The sequence below is a fragment of the Eutrema salsugineum genome, unplaced genomic scaffold (assembly GCF_000478725.1).
Source record: "Eutrema salsugineum unplaced genomic scaffold, Eutsalg1_0 scaffold_9, whole genome shotgun sequence".
Classification (NCBI taxonomy): domain Eukaryota; kingdom Viridiplantae; phylum Streptophyta; class Magnoliopsida; order Brassicales; family Brassicaceae; genus Eutrema; species Eutrema salsugineum.
In genome coordinates, this window is record NW_006256342.1 from 2884599 (window position 1) to 2898555 (window position 13957).

The following is a 13957-nucleotide window of genomic DNA, read 5'->3' on the forward strand; positions in this document are numbered from 1 at the left end:
TCGTAGGTGACCACCAATTTATTAGCTCTCCAATTTGATAGCAACCAATATTTACCATTATCGTTATATTGAGAGGTCATGAGTCGGATAGGCATTTGATTCTCTCAGTGCACCCGACAAAATTTTACAGACTAGTACAAATCCCCTCTGGTAAATAAAATTGAATTAGTAATTTTAAAATTAAACTCTCAAATATCACTACACCACCATCACTCGAACTATTAGTTACAGGCTACTTACAGCAAAATACAAAGCGATCCAGATATTTTGGGTAAGTCAAAGCATTTGCTTTGAAATCGTGTGTTTATCAATTGTAAATTGTAAACACAAACAATAGAAATGTAGTCTACAGGGACGTCATACGACAAAAAAAGACTACAAGAACCTCATACCCTATATACAACTACACGGCAGTAATTTTGTAAAATTCCTTGATTGTTTGGTAACTTTTGTATATCATTTCTATGGAAAAAAAATTACCAAAAAATTTAGAATTTGATTTGCAGTGCACTTATGCAATATCTATTTTACACCCGGACGACGGACGTAATATATAAAGCAATGGTCAATATTTTACACCCGGTTATACGTTATTAGCAATATCTATTTAACCCTTTCAATATCTGAAATCTAAATTTTTGAATAGTTACAATGGGCGGAACGGACTAATTTTACTTATTTACACCGCGATAATGCAAACATTAATGAACTGTTGAAAATCCGAAAATCGACGACGTATTATATTGTTCGTTTGTCAATATCTGAAGATCGACTAATTAGTCGTTTTCATCCGCTACAAACCATTCAAAGCTTAAACTTTGCTTTAACTTTTAAGTGTCCAGAAAAATGTGTTTTTAAAAAATTTATTTTGTATTAGTAATCAACTGCTCCTTGGAATTACACTTGTATCCTGTCTATATGTCTTATTGTTATATAATCTTATATACAAAATTAACAGTCTAGCTATGCCACGTTTCTTTCGTACGCACGTTGACATCTAGCTACCTCAATATTCAGCAATGTACGTGGATTGTAACTATTTGACTTTTTTATAATTCTACAAAATCTGTCAAAAAACCCAAAGAGAAGAAAATGTGTCTCTCTACTGATAATAATAAAAATAACCAGACGAGCATAACGTGTGTCGTCCATTTAATTTACAAAATAAAAAGATAAAATATAAATATAAAAAACAAAAAAAAATCAAACCTATAAATGGACATACATACAGATTACAGAGAAACATACTCATCCTTTTCTTTGTGAATTCTATAGCAACGTTATGATGTCATTTTCCTCCATGATTTTTCTTGTGCTTCTTCTTCTCTCTCTTTCGTCGGCTGTAATCTCCGATGACGCGTCTTTCCAGAAACTTCCGCTGCCGGAAAATAGGTCAGGCCCTGAAGCTTTCGCCTTTGATTCCACCGGAAAAGGATTCTACACCAGTGTTTCCGGTGGTAAAATCCTCAAGTATACTCCCGAGACGGGTTATGTCGATTTTGCACAGATCACAGAATCCTCGTAAGTTTTTTTAAGTTATTTTCTTTTGATCTCCAAGATCATAACTTTTGATGATTATGCTTCTTGGTTTGTTGAATTCGTTTCTTTTTGTGAAATTGTGAGTCGTTATCATTTCCCCTTTTGTTTTGTACTGCAATTTTGGGGGAACACTTTGGGATAAGAGTGTGATCAGAGTTGTTAACTCTATTTTTTCCGGATTTAAATCCGGTGTTCTGGAATATTTTATTTAGAAGATGATGAGGTATATTATTTTTTGGGGATTATAACGAGTATAGAAAAATACGGAGAATAGATTATTTATTTTTTGTGAAAGCATTAAATGATGACAACTCGACATGTATAATTCTACATGTGTTGTATATCGCAGAAAAATGGGATAATGGACAGCATGTATATTATTTTAATTTGTCCACCCGTAAAGTTAGATGAAGGATTAGGAACTTTATGTTTGGGACGAGTGGACGAGACGCAACCTTAGAAGTTCTTCTCGTTCATATTTATCGGTGACCCGGCGCATATTAGCAATGTCTCGTAAAATCCAAAGTCCTAACCAAATCCATCTGTCTCAGTAGAATCACACACACGCCTCCACGTAAAAAAAGTCAAACTAACGTCTACATACGTACACACACACGCAAACAATACATACATATACTAAAAAAAATACATACATATAACTAACATAATACATATACTTTGATTTTTTTTTTTTTTTTTTTTTGATTATTTTGTTCAATTGTTTCTACTAATATTCAGGAACTCTTCATGGTGCGATGGAGTACTTGGAACGGCTTTAGCCGGAAGATGCGGTCGACCAGCAGGGATAGCCTTCAATGAGAAAACAGGTGATCTCTACGTCGCCGATGCTCCGTTGGGACTTCACGTTGTTTCTCCGAACGGTGGTTTGGCCGTAAAGATCGCCGACAGTGTAGACGGCAAGCCCTTCAAGTTTCTTGACGGTCTTGACGTTGATCCCACTACTGGTGTCGTTTACTTCACTTCCTTTAGCTCTCGCTTCACCCCACTGTAAAGTTTTTATTTGTGTAGATTTTCATTTAATTTTGAAACAAAACAAAGATAACACTTAAAGTTATGAAATATAAGGTTTTGTTACTAAACATATGTTGTTGTTTTTGCTATGTATATGTAGCCAAGTGGTGATTGCATTGGGATTAAAGGACGCGACCGGGAAACTCTACAAGTACGATCCATCAACTAAGGTCGTGACCGTATTGATGGAAGGGCTAAGTGGATCAGCCGGTTGTGCCGTGAGCTCGGATGGTTCGTTCGTGTTGGTCAGTCAGTTCACAAAGAGTAACATCAAGAGGTATTGGATCAAGGGACCTAAAGCTGGTTCTTCTGAAGACTTCACAAACTCGGTCTCAAACCCTGACAATATCAGAAGAATTGGTTCTACTGGAAACTTCTGGGTCGCTTCCGTCGTGAACAAGATCGTCGTGCCTACGAACCCATCAGCGGTCAAAGTCAACTCTGACGGTGAAGTGCTTCAGACAATTCCTCTAAAAGATCAGTTTGGGGACACTTTGCTTAGCGAAGTTAACGAGTTCGACGGTAGTCTTTATATTGGGACTCTCACTGGCCCTTTTGCTGGAATCCTTAAGCTTTAAGTTTGGTATAAAAGTGTGGTTGTTACTTCTTAGTTTGTCACTCCGATTTGAAGGCAGCCTGTCTTTACAGATTATATTTATTACTGAATGTTGCAAGGTCACAACCGTATAATGGTCTGATGTTTATTAAAAAGCAGTATGATTAATTCTTTGATCAAATAATATTTTCTAAATCTTAAAAGAACAAAAAAAGAACAACTGTTTTGAATGCAAAAACATAAAAACAGACTATTTAGCATCTTGTTGTAGATCCCGCTCGTGTTAATTCAGTTTTGTAAACTCTGCTCAAGCTAGTTAACTTATGCATGTTAGACCAAAAAAGTATAATAAAAGTATATATGATTTAACCTATGAACACATGCAAACCAATTCAAATTATATATAAAACATTATCTATTAATATAATTTATGTTTACTTTAATTTTCCCAAATGAGCTTCCCGTTGTGTTGGTATATATTTTGTATACTTCAGCATATGTGTGTGTTTGTTTTTTCTACATGTATTTAAAATAAAATAAAATAAAATAAAATAAAATAAAATAAAATAAAATAATTTGTTCTGTCCGGTCAAACTACATTGAACCGTGATCTAAACATTTATCCGGTTTGGCTTCCAGACTTGCTTTGAAAACATTGCATGATAAAACATTGTATGGGCGTATTTGATTCTTGTGATTAAGACGATTTGCTTATTTTAGTCTGATTTGTTACTCTATATATATACTTCAATATTCAGCATTTAATGTGGATTGATTTGACTTTTATCCTCCACAAAATCTGCCAAATCCCCCCCTCCTCCCCCCCTTCACCCCCCCTAGAGAAAGAATATTTCTCTCCATCTATAAAAGGAAACAAGATATATTTTCCATTTTGTTGGTCAACAACGAGACAAAAAAAAAGAAGAAAAGTCTCTTCTTACTTATTCTCAAATCAAATCTATAAATAAACAGATTTCTTGTACCAACCATAGATTCTATTGATCGTTGATTTTTTTTAAAAAAAAACACACAACTAAGAATACACGCGGTATGACGTCGTCTATCTTCGTGATTGCTCTTCTTCTTCTCTCTCTTTCGTCGGCTGTTTTCTCCGATGACGCGTCTTTTCAGAAACTTCCGGTGCCGGGAAAGAGATCAGGCCCTGAATCTTTTGCCTTTGATTCCACCGGAAATGGTTTTTACACCGGAGTCTCCGGTGGTAAAATCCTCAAGTATACTCCCGAGAAGGGTTTTGTCGACTTTGCCGGAATCACCAAGACTTCGTAAGTTTCTCCTTTTAAAATCAGATTCTTAATTAGGGTTTCCAATATCACATCTTTTGATCATTATGCTTCTTGTTTCAAAAGAAAAAAAAAGAAGGAATTTAATCAGTTTCTTAATTATGATTTCCAAGATCACATCTTTTGGTAATGATGCTTCTTGTTTCAAGACAACTGGAGTTTAATATAATTAAACATCAACTGTAATATTAATTCATTTCCTTGTGATCATTGCTTTTTGAATTGCTGTGCTCCTTTTAAAAGGATATATGTTTATGGCTGCAAGAAATACTATGACATTACCAGTTATAACATCAATCTGATAGTTCTAAAACAATATATAATTAGAGAGTTTCAAGAATCCGAAATTTGGAGGTTTCTATTTTAACATTTTAAGTTTTAAAACCTTTTGTGGTTAATGAGTATTATGATTGGTTTTTGATTACAATAGGAATTCGTCATGGTGCAAAGGAGTAGTTGGAACCGCATTGGCCGGGAAATGTGGACGACCTGCGGGGATAGCCTTCAATCCGAAAACAGGTGACCTTTACGTCGCTGATGCTCCGTTGGGTCTTCACGTTATCTCTCCTGCCGGAGGTTTGGCCACAAAGATCGCCGACAGTGTCGACGGAAAGCCCTTCAAGTTTCTCGACGGTCTCGACGTTGATCCCAACACTGGCGTTGTCTACTTCACTTCATTCAGTTCTAAGTTCAGCCCCAGGTAAAGTATATTCAATCTTCTTTATATATATCGTTTTTTTTTTAACTCAAATAAGCACTCTTATATGTTAGGCTACAAGTTCTTATCTTCTATTTTTATGTTTAGCATTTGACCATATTATTTTATTTTTTTGTGTTTTATACTGTTTAAAAACTTTTTTTGTCAAGATAATTTTTTTTACATAGTTTAACGTCAAAATTCTCATAAAGCGGGATTTTTTTAAGGAGAATTAAATTGGTTAACAATATAAATCTATAGGAATATTTGAATAAACTTGTAATTTAATTTTGTGTGCTAAGTTTGGAACAAAAACTATTTTTTGTGCTATTTTTGTGATTGAATTAATGTAACATACTCCTATACATGTACTGATCCTTGATGGTAACGCAATGCAGCGAAGTGTTTATCGCAGTAGGATTAAAAGACGCGAGTGGAAAGCTCTTCAAATATGACCCAGCGACCAAAGCCGTGACAGTATTAATGGAAAGTCTAAGTGGTGCGGCTGGTTGTGCTGTGAGCTCAGATGGTTCGTTCGTGCTGGTTAGCGAGTTCATAAAGAGTAACATCAAGAGGTATTGGATCACAGGACCCAAAGCTGGAACTATTGATGACAACTTCTCAAATTATGTCTCGAATCCCGACAACATCAGGAGGATTGGTTCTACTGGAAACTTTTGGGTTGCTTCGGTCAAGAACAAGGTCGTCATGCCAACGGACCCATCAGCGGTCAAGATTGATTCTAATGGCAAAGTGCTTCAGACCATTTTCCTCAAGAATGAGTTTGGGAATACGTTGCTCAGCGAAGCCAACGAGTTCGACGGCAAACTTTATATTGGAACTCTTACTGGACCTTTTGCCGGAGTTATGAAACTTTAAATTGGTTTTAAACTCATGGTTTTACTACCAATTTTGTGGTCACGTTGAAATGTCTCTCTACTATTATCTATTATATAAAGAGTGAGTTGAGTCTCATAAATTTGACACCTAAGCACTCATTCTTTTGACGCATCATCTTCTAAACAATTATTAGATTTTTATTATTTAATAATTTTTAAAATTAATATTTTCGTAAATAAGCATCAATTTATTACTTAAATCATTGAATTCAGTGATAAACATACATTTATTAAGATAATTCTCCTAAAAAGTGTGATTCATCTTCCTTAAATTAACTAATGTATATCTCCTTATATACAAGTTATTTTAGTTAGATTACTGAACTAAAAAAAAAAAAAGCAGTCATAAGAGGTCGAGAGAGAGAAAAGGAGAAATAAGAAAAAAAAAAGGAGAAAGAGTCGTGAAAGGAGGAAAAAAAGAGAAGAGAGGACAAACCGTGAGTAGGAGAGGGAGAGAGAGGAGGAGATTAATGACAAAGAAAAAAAAAAGAAACAGAGAGAGCACATAAACACGAGGAAGGAGAACAAGTGTTGGGAAATCAGAATAGATGACGTTGCAGAGAAAGAATGGACCATCACCACCGCAAAAGAGAAGAATTGAGAAAGGTATATCTGTTTGTGGAAGTAAGTAAAAAAGGAATCAAAGTAAATCAGAATGACTATTAGATACGATATCAATTACTAACTCAACAGAGAATCAGTGATGACCTATAAAAGCTTTTGATTTCTTTATTTCAGTAGACATCAAAATATCCATGCGAAGGCTAAGCAGCCTCTATACGATGTTCCTTTGCAAGGAGACCGCCAATGGGGGTCTATATTCTATGAGTCTAATTGTGATTATGTGTAGAATATATTAGCTGGGTCAATAAGTAGCAGTGTTATTGTATAGCTTAAGAGTTCTTTAATTATAATTTACCAAAAATTTATTTATTTGCTTATAATATAAAGTTTATGTAAATGTTTGTGAATATGTATGACAGTTTGTTTAGCTAATTAATGGTTAAAATAAAAAATCTACTAATCATTTTAATACATTCCATAGAAATGCTTATAACCTACTAAACAGAGGTAAATATATTTTACCATGTTCAAAAAAAGAAAGATTGTTGAAAGTTTGGCACCAATCATGTAGGAACTAAGTGGAACAAAAGATGAAGAAATGAGTAGTAAAATGTTGTCGTTTAAAGAGTCTATTTGAGTGTGTGTGTGTAGTGTTTAGAAGGATTGGATTAGGATTGTGTTTTGGTGATTTCATTGGCAAATGTTATCGTATAATTAGGTTTTTTAAGAAAATTACAAATCCAAAATACAAAAAGAGTTTTCAAAGTAGATTTAGAGTAATATTTTAATAATGCAACGATAATTTTTAACAATGTGAAACAAATAACAACTATATCACTGTGGTTAAGAGAGAGCTAAAAGAGAGAGCTAAGAAGTTTTTATAGGAGTTGAGAAAAATGAACATAACGTGATATAGTTTAAAATATATCAGTGCATTCGTGTTAAACTATAAATTTTTAGAACAATTTAATATTTAAAAAAAATCTTTCTATTTTTAAATATGTATAACAGAAACAATAGATTTTTACACAGTATTAAGGTCACCAATTTGTTGTGAGATTAAAAAAAATACATTACAAAAAAGACCCGCATGTATACACAAGTATTCATGTAGTTTAAATTATAATAGAAAAGTTATAATATCAACTCAGTTCTCGTTCCTTCTCAATAATTTTTTTTTTGTCATCTGAAATTATATATTTTAAACAAGTAAGAATACATTTTTGAGATAATATCTCGGGAAACATAGATTATAAATAGCTCAAAAGAGAGAAAATAAAGCCTCAAAAGAGAGAAAAACTAAAGGGCTTAGACGCGGGAGCTTCAAAAATTGCAACTCTTACCAAAAACTGCCCTAAACCGAGCTCAAAACAAACAGTTTCAGCAGAAATGAAAGCAAGATCTTGTATATTTAAATACACATTCTTATATATTTCGTTCCTTCTTATTTCCTGGTTATACTTGAGGTGGAATACGTTTCGAATAATATTTTTTTTTAATATTTGACGTCATATGTTTTAAGTTTAATTGCATAAATTTTGAACGTTTCTTTACTAGCATACGACGAATTTGCGTTTTCGTTTATACTGTTTTTGGTTACTTCTTACTAAATACATATACTTTTGTGAGCAGATGTATATTTTAAACCATCACATGCGTTGTATCAGTGGATTCCTTAATATCTATGCATGTCAATATTATGGTATTTAGCAAAATGACGTGGTTTTAGACACTTTTCCACTAGACTCAATTTTTACCGCCGAACGTTCGTGACTCATTTTAATGTGTTTAGCTGTTAATGTGGATTGCAATTATTTGACCAGCTAATGGCTAGTTTTAGTTAGCTGTTAATGTGGATTGCAATTATTTGACCAGCTAATGGCTAGTTTTAGTCTGATACATATTATTTTGTTTAGCTGTTATTGATTGTGGATTGCAATTCGTTGACTTTTGTTTTCAAAAAAAAATGTCAAGATTAGATCTGAACACGAATTATCCGAAAAAATAGAACACTATATAACATGCCACATTACAAGGTTGACAAGAAAATCAGAAAAAGTGTAATATTAGAATAGTCGAATGATCACAGCCAAATTATATAGTTTTGCATAATCATAAAACGCTAAATAATTTTAATAGTTTAATAACGTTTTCGTTTTATTTATATTCTTACACGCCCAAAATAGCAGAATACTTTTGAAAAGGTGAAAATTTGATGAATGTTAATTAAAAATAGTGAAATCACGTTCAAAACTGAAAATGCGTAAGAAAATGGTATATTATCCATCAACTACCGTATATATTCATTTTTAATCAATTGCTTCTAAGATACCCCATATCTTACATCAATATTCTTCTAATAATTTTTTAGAAATTAACATAATAATAATATAGTCGTATCCTGTTCCTTATATTCAATTTATTATTGAGTTTAGTCTGATTTGCTTCCCTATACAAATAGAAACTCTATGAATACTTGAATGAATACAAAAGAAGAGATCGTAATAGAAGGAAATTTTGAAAAGTAAGAAAAATCAAATCTATAAATATACAGATTATTACAAACCTCATCTGATAGTTAATAAAAACTCAACCAAGAAAAGTTATGACATCCTTTCTCTCCGTAATTTCTCTTCTTCTTATTCTCTCTCTTTCTTCTGCGGTTTTCTCAAACGCTACACCTTTCCAGAAAATTCCGGTGCCGGGAAAGAGGTCAGGCCCTGAAGCTTTTGCTTTTGATTCCACCGGAAAAGGTTTCTACACCGGAGTCTCCGGAGGTAAAATCCTTAAATACCTACCGCAGAAAGGTTACGTCGATTTTGGCTATATCACGGAATCCTCGTAAGTTTGGTTTTGTTTTATCGCCAAGATTACAAGATTCATAACTTTTGTTGGAAACATAGATAACATGAACAGAACAATCCAGATGCAAATGACATCAGAATTCTTGCCAAATTATACGAATATTTTGGTATTAGTAAATCCTTGAAAAAATTATTTACGTACAAAATACGATATAAACACATACCTCGACGTTGTGAAATAGTCAAATATGGAATATTTGCAATCAATTTTAAATATGGAAAATAGAAACCATAATTTTTTTGACAGAAACATATTTCAACCTTTTTCGTTACCCAATTAGTTCCGGATATTTTTTTTTGCTAAAATTTCTGATCTTATTTCAACAAAGTAATCAATAGACAATAGGTCGGAGACTAAAGTATTTATTTATTTTATATATTCTATATTGTTTTTTATATATAGAAAAGTTCTATAGTACATAATTGATTTCAGGAAGTCACAATCGTGCGACGGAGCACTTGGAACCGCTAACATCGGAAAATGCGGCCGGCCGGCGGGAATAGCTTTCAACGACAAAACAGGAGAGCTCTACGTCGCCGATGCTCCGTTGGGTCTCCACGTCATTTCTCGCGGCGGCGGTTTGGCCAAGAAGATCGCCGATAATATTGACGGCAAGCCCTTCTTGTTTCTCGATGGTCTAGACGTTGATCCCACCACCGGCGTCGTCTATTTCACTTCCTTCAGCTCAAAATTTAGCCCTGGGTTAACTTTTATTTCTCTTTTCATATTAAATAAGTTTAAAATTATCACATAAAACAAAACAAATATATACTATCTTCATACAAAAAAAGTCATCGTAATTTCTTTTCAAATTTTGTTTTTCTTTAATAATACCAAATCTCGTTTTTTCTTTCATTAATTGTCGTTTAGCTTATACTATAAACTATATAACAGTTTCATTTATAATAGTTTAGCTTATTAAGTAGAGTCTAATGGTGGTATTATGTAGATTTTGCTTGGAGTAACGATCTTGTACTAAGAAAAGATTTGATATCAGTTTTTTTTAATAAAGATTTGATACCTCTTGGACTTGTATAACTTGTTATGCGTGCATACAGGGATGTGTTGAAAGCAGTTGCATCAAAAGACGCTACTGGAAAACTCTTCAAATACGATCCATCAAAGAAAGTCGTGACTGTATTGATGGAAGGCCTAAGTGGCTCAGCTGGATGCGCAGTTAGCTCAGACGGCTCCTTCGTGTTGGTTAGTCAGTTCACAAAAAGTAACATCAAGAGGTATTGGATCAAAGGACCTAAAGCTGGTTCTTCTGAAGACTTCACCAATTCGGTCTCGAACCCTGACAACATCAAGAGAATCGGTTCTTCCGGAAACTTTTGGGTTGCTTCGGTCGTGAACACGGCCACTGGACCAACAAACCCGTCGGCGGTTAAAGTCAATTCTGACGGTAAAGTCCTCCATACAATTTCTGTGAAGGATAAGTTTGGGGATACTTTGGTCAGTGAGGTTAACGAATTCAAAGGACAGCTTTACGTCGGAACACTCTTTGGACCTTTCGCCGGGATTCTTAAGCTCAAAAAGTAACTATTTTATTTCATAGTTTGTGTTGTAGAAATAAAAGTGATTGTTTATGAATAAACCGTTGATCAGATAGATATCATCCGGTTAATGTTGGTTCTATTATAGATAAAATGATTTATCAGTTTATCATTGTTTGAAGATGGTTGTTTACGAATTATAGTACGTGAACAGTAATCGAAATAGTTTCATTAGTTTATATTCGGATTAGCTGGAAAGTTGGTCGGGTTCACGTGAGAAAGAGACAGAAAAAAACTCAAAAAGACGAAATTTTTTCTTAACAAAATATATTGCTAAATTTAATTAGTAAATATTGTAAAGAAAAGACAAAAGTCTTGTGACTTATGTCAAAAAAGAGCATCTAACTAATCAAGAACCGGTTAAGAACCATTGACCAACCGGTTGATATCCAATCAAACCGAAGACAAACCTTGTGCGTGTTTATAAAAACGATATGTTCTGTTTCATGTGATGCATTGATGAATCAGAATGTCGCAAACACTGAGAGTCTTCATCCTCTGCTTTTTGCTGATTCTCTTCTCATCTCATTCCCTTGTCTCCTCCCTTCAAACCTTCCAGAAGATTCCGTTGCCACCGCAAATCTCCGGACCCGAAGCTTTCGCTTTCGATTCCCATGGTGGAGGACCTTATACAGGAGTCTCCGGCGGCAAGATACTAAAATACCAAGGGCCAAAACTTGGCTTTGCAGAGTTCGCTTACATTTCACCAACTGCGTATGTTCTACTAATTCAATATTCATACGCATACATTGTTATACATACACATGTTTTTGTAATAGTTTGTGTCTAATTCACAGGAACAAATCACTATGTGACAAAGCGATTGGGTCTTTTCTTGGTAACATCTGTGGTAGACCGGTCGGTTTAGCTTTCAACGAGAAAACCGGAGATTTGTACATAGCCGATGCATTCTTAGGTTTGTACATGGTTTCACACCGTGGTGGCCAAGCCAAGCGCCTAGCCGATAGCGCAGGCGGTTTTCCTTTTCGGTTCCTTGACGGTTTGGATGTAGATCCGGTCACTGGTTTGGTTTACTTCACATCTTTTAGCACGAGATTTGGCCCCAGGTTAATGGAAAGTTGTCGTGATTTGGTTTTGTACTGGTTAATATGTCTACCGGTTTTGTACCATAATTTTTTTTTTTGGTTTTCACTTTTCAGTCAACTTGTCTTGGCGGTTGCTGTTAAAGATGCGACCGGGAGGCTCTTTAGGTACGATCCAAAGATGAAAACCGTTACCGTTTTGTTAAGCGGTTTGAGTGGTTCCGCCGGATGCGCCGTGAGCTCCGACGGAGAGTTTGTTCTGGTGGGAGAGTTCTTGAGGAATCGGATTTTGAAATATTGGATCAAGGGTCCAAAAGCCAACACGTGGGAGATTCTCGTTCCTTCGATCCCGGGTCCGGACAACATAAGGCGAACAGACGGTGGAGATTTCTGGGTCGCCTCGAACTCTGTGAAGCTTATAGTGGTCCCCACAGAGCCGACAGCTGTGAAAATCAGTTCCGACGGTGAGATTCTCCGGCGTATATCGCTCGGAGAATATTACGGAGATACACTAGTCAGTGAAGTGAATGAATATAAAAACATTGTTTACATGGGAACACTCACGACCAATTTTGTTGGAAATTTGTAATGAAGAAAAGCAAAATTTTATTATAAAGACTTTGATTCTGTTAACCCCTTCAAAAAATTACAGATCTTTTTATCGAGAAGCACAAGTTAAGCTATTGATGAGATTCTTCGAATGATTTAACCATTTCGTAGTAACGTATTCTTTCACTTTCATTTCGTCGTCTCCAAAAATATTGCACAATGCCTTGACGTAGTAAGGTGGGAACTTTCCGTTCAGTTTCAAGAAGTACATGATGATTCGTGTCTCGTCTCTGCATAGTTCATCTTCCATGTCGAAAGGAGATGTTTTGGGTTTGTTTGAAGGAGAAGGAGAAAGCGATTGAGCGATGTTTCTTCTTATGCAAGCTTCCACAGGGCTTTTCTTGATTATCAAGATGTTTCTTGTTATGCAAGTTAAGCTATCCATGAGCTTCTTCGAATGATTCAACCATTTCTCAGTGACGTATTCCCTAACAAGATTTTCGTCGTGTCCGAATACATTGCACAATGCCTTGACGTAGTAAGTTGGGAACTTTCCGTTCAGTTTCAAAAAGTACATTATGATTCGCGTCTCGTCTCTGCATAATTCGTCTACCAGGTCGAACTGAGAATACGTTATTGTGGGTTTGTTTGAAGGAGAAGGAGAAAGGGATTGGGCGATGTTTCTTCTTATGCAAATTTCCACAGGACTCTTCTCGGCTAAGGAGATTGCAGAAATGGAGAGAACGACTACTAAGAAGGAGATGGTCTTCATCGAGGTCTTCATTATTGCTTCTAGTTTATCTTGGTGTTATAAGAGAGAAAAGTGCATGTGTATATATATAGAGATTAGCTGAAACTGTAATTGGCAAGACCTGAAACTTGTTTCACATTAACTTCATGTTTCACCGGTTTTACCTTGATATCAGTTTAGTTTCATTTATGAACTTTTATTAAGTTTGGTTAAAGATGTTTCTTTAATTACAGATCAAAATGAGATTCGGTCAGTGCTGGTCCAGTTGTCCAATGTTTTAGATGGTTAAATTTTAAAATCATGTCTTTTCATATATTATTTAATTTAAAATCACAAATACTAGTAATATAAAAAAACCAGTTTAAACATTTTATAAAACAACCCAACACCATAAACCATTTGTAAAAAAACAATAAAACAATAAAACCAAAAAATTATTGTTAAAAAAATGATTTTTTTGAGCATTTTTACTTGCAAAACCATTCATCAAATTCACATAATTGAGTTCTTTTATAATGGTTTATCAATAAAATATCCATAAATATTGTTAAAAAGCTTTACCAATATTATTACTATAAAAACGTAATTAAGACTTTTGTGCAAAA

General features: G+C 34.5%; 4 protein-coding genes across 4 annotated transcripts; all 4 read left to right on the forward strand.

Moving 5' to 3' along the window:
- The first annotated feature begins 1220 nt into the window (after positions 1-1220).
- LOC18008697 (protein STRICTOSIDINE SYNTHASE-LIKE 12) lies at positions 1221-3308 on the forward strand. The gene is made up of 3 exons (XM_006390415.2): positions 1221-1521; positions 2278-2547; positions 2672-3308. Exons 1-3 carry the CDS (start codon positions 1283-1285, stop codon positions 3147-3149), a joined length of 987 nt encoding a protein of 328 aa, XP_006390477.1. The 5' UTR covers positions 1221-1282; the 3' UTR covers positions 3150-3308.
- An 832-nt stretch (positions 3309-4140) lies between these two features.
- Positions 4141-6053, forward strand: LOC18008962 (protein STRICTOSIDINE SYNTHASE-LIKE 12). Its single transcript, XM_024153206.1, has 3 exons — positions 4141-4410; positions 4859-5128; positions 5524-6053. The coding sequence occupies exons 1-3, from the start codon at positions 4178-4180 to the stop codon at positions 6002-6004; spliced, it is 984 nt and encodes a 327-aa protein (XP_024008974.1). The 5' UTR covers positions 4141-4177; the 3' UTR covers positions 6005-6053.
- A 3138-nt stretch (positions 6054-9191) lies between these two features.
- LOC18008275 (protein STRICTOSIDINE SYNTHASE-LIKE 11) lies at positions 9192-11009 on the forward strand. Its single transcript, XM_006390417.2, has 3 exons — positions 9192-9429; positions 9886-10155; positions 10512-11009. Exons 1-3 carry the CDS (start codon positions 9194-9196, stop codon positions 10993-10995), a joined length of 990 nt encoding a protein of 329 aa, XP_006390479.1. The 5' UTR covers positions 9192-9193; the 3' UTR covers positions 10996-11009.
- A 455-nt stretch (positions 11010-11464) lies between these two features.
- On the forward strand, positions 11465-12641 carry LOC18008594 (protein STRICTOSIDINE SYNTHASE-LIKE 12). The gene is made up of 3 exons (XM_006390418.2): positions 11465-11723; positions 11807-12076; positions 12170-12641. Exons 1-3 carry the CDS (start codon positions 11479-11481, stop codon positions 12639-12641), a joined length of 987 nt encoding a protein of 328 aa, XP_006390480.1. The 5' UTR covers positions 11465-11478.
- The last annotated feature ends 1316 nt before the right edge of the window (positions 12642-13957 follow it).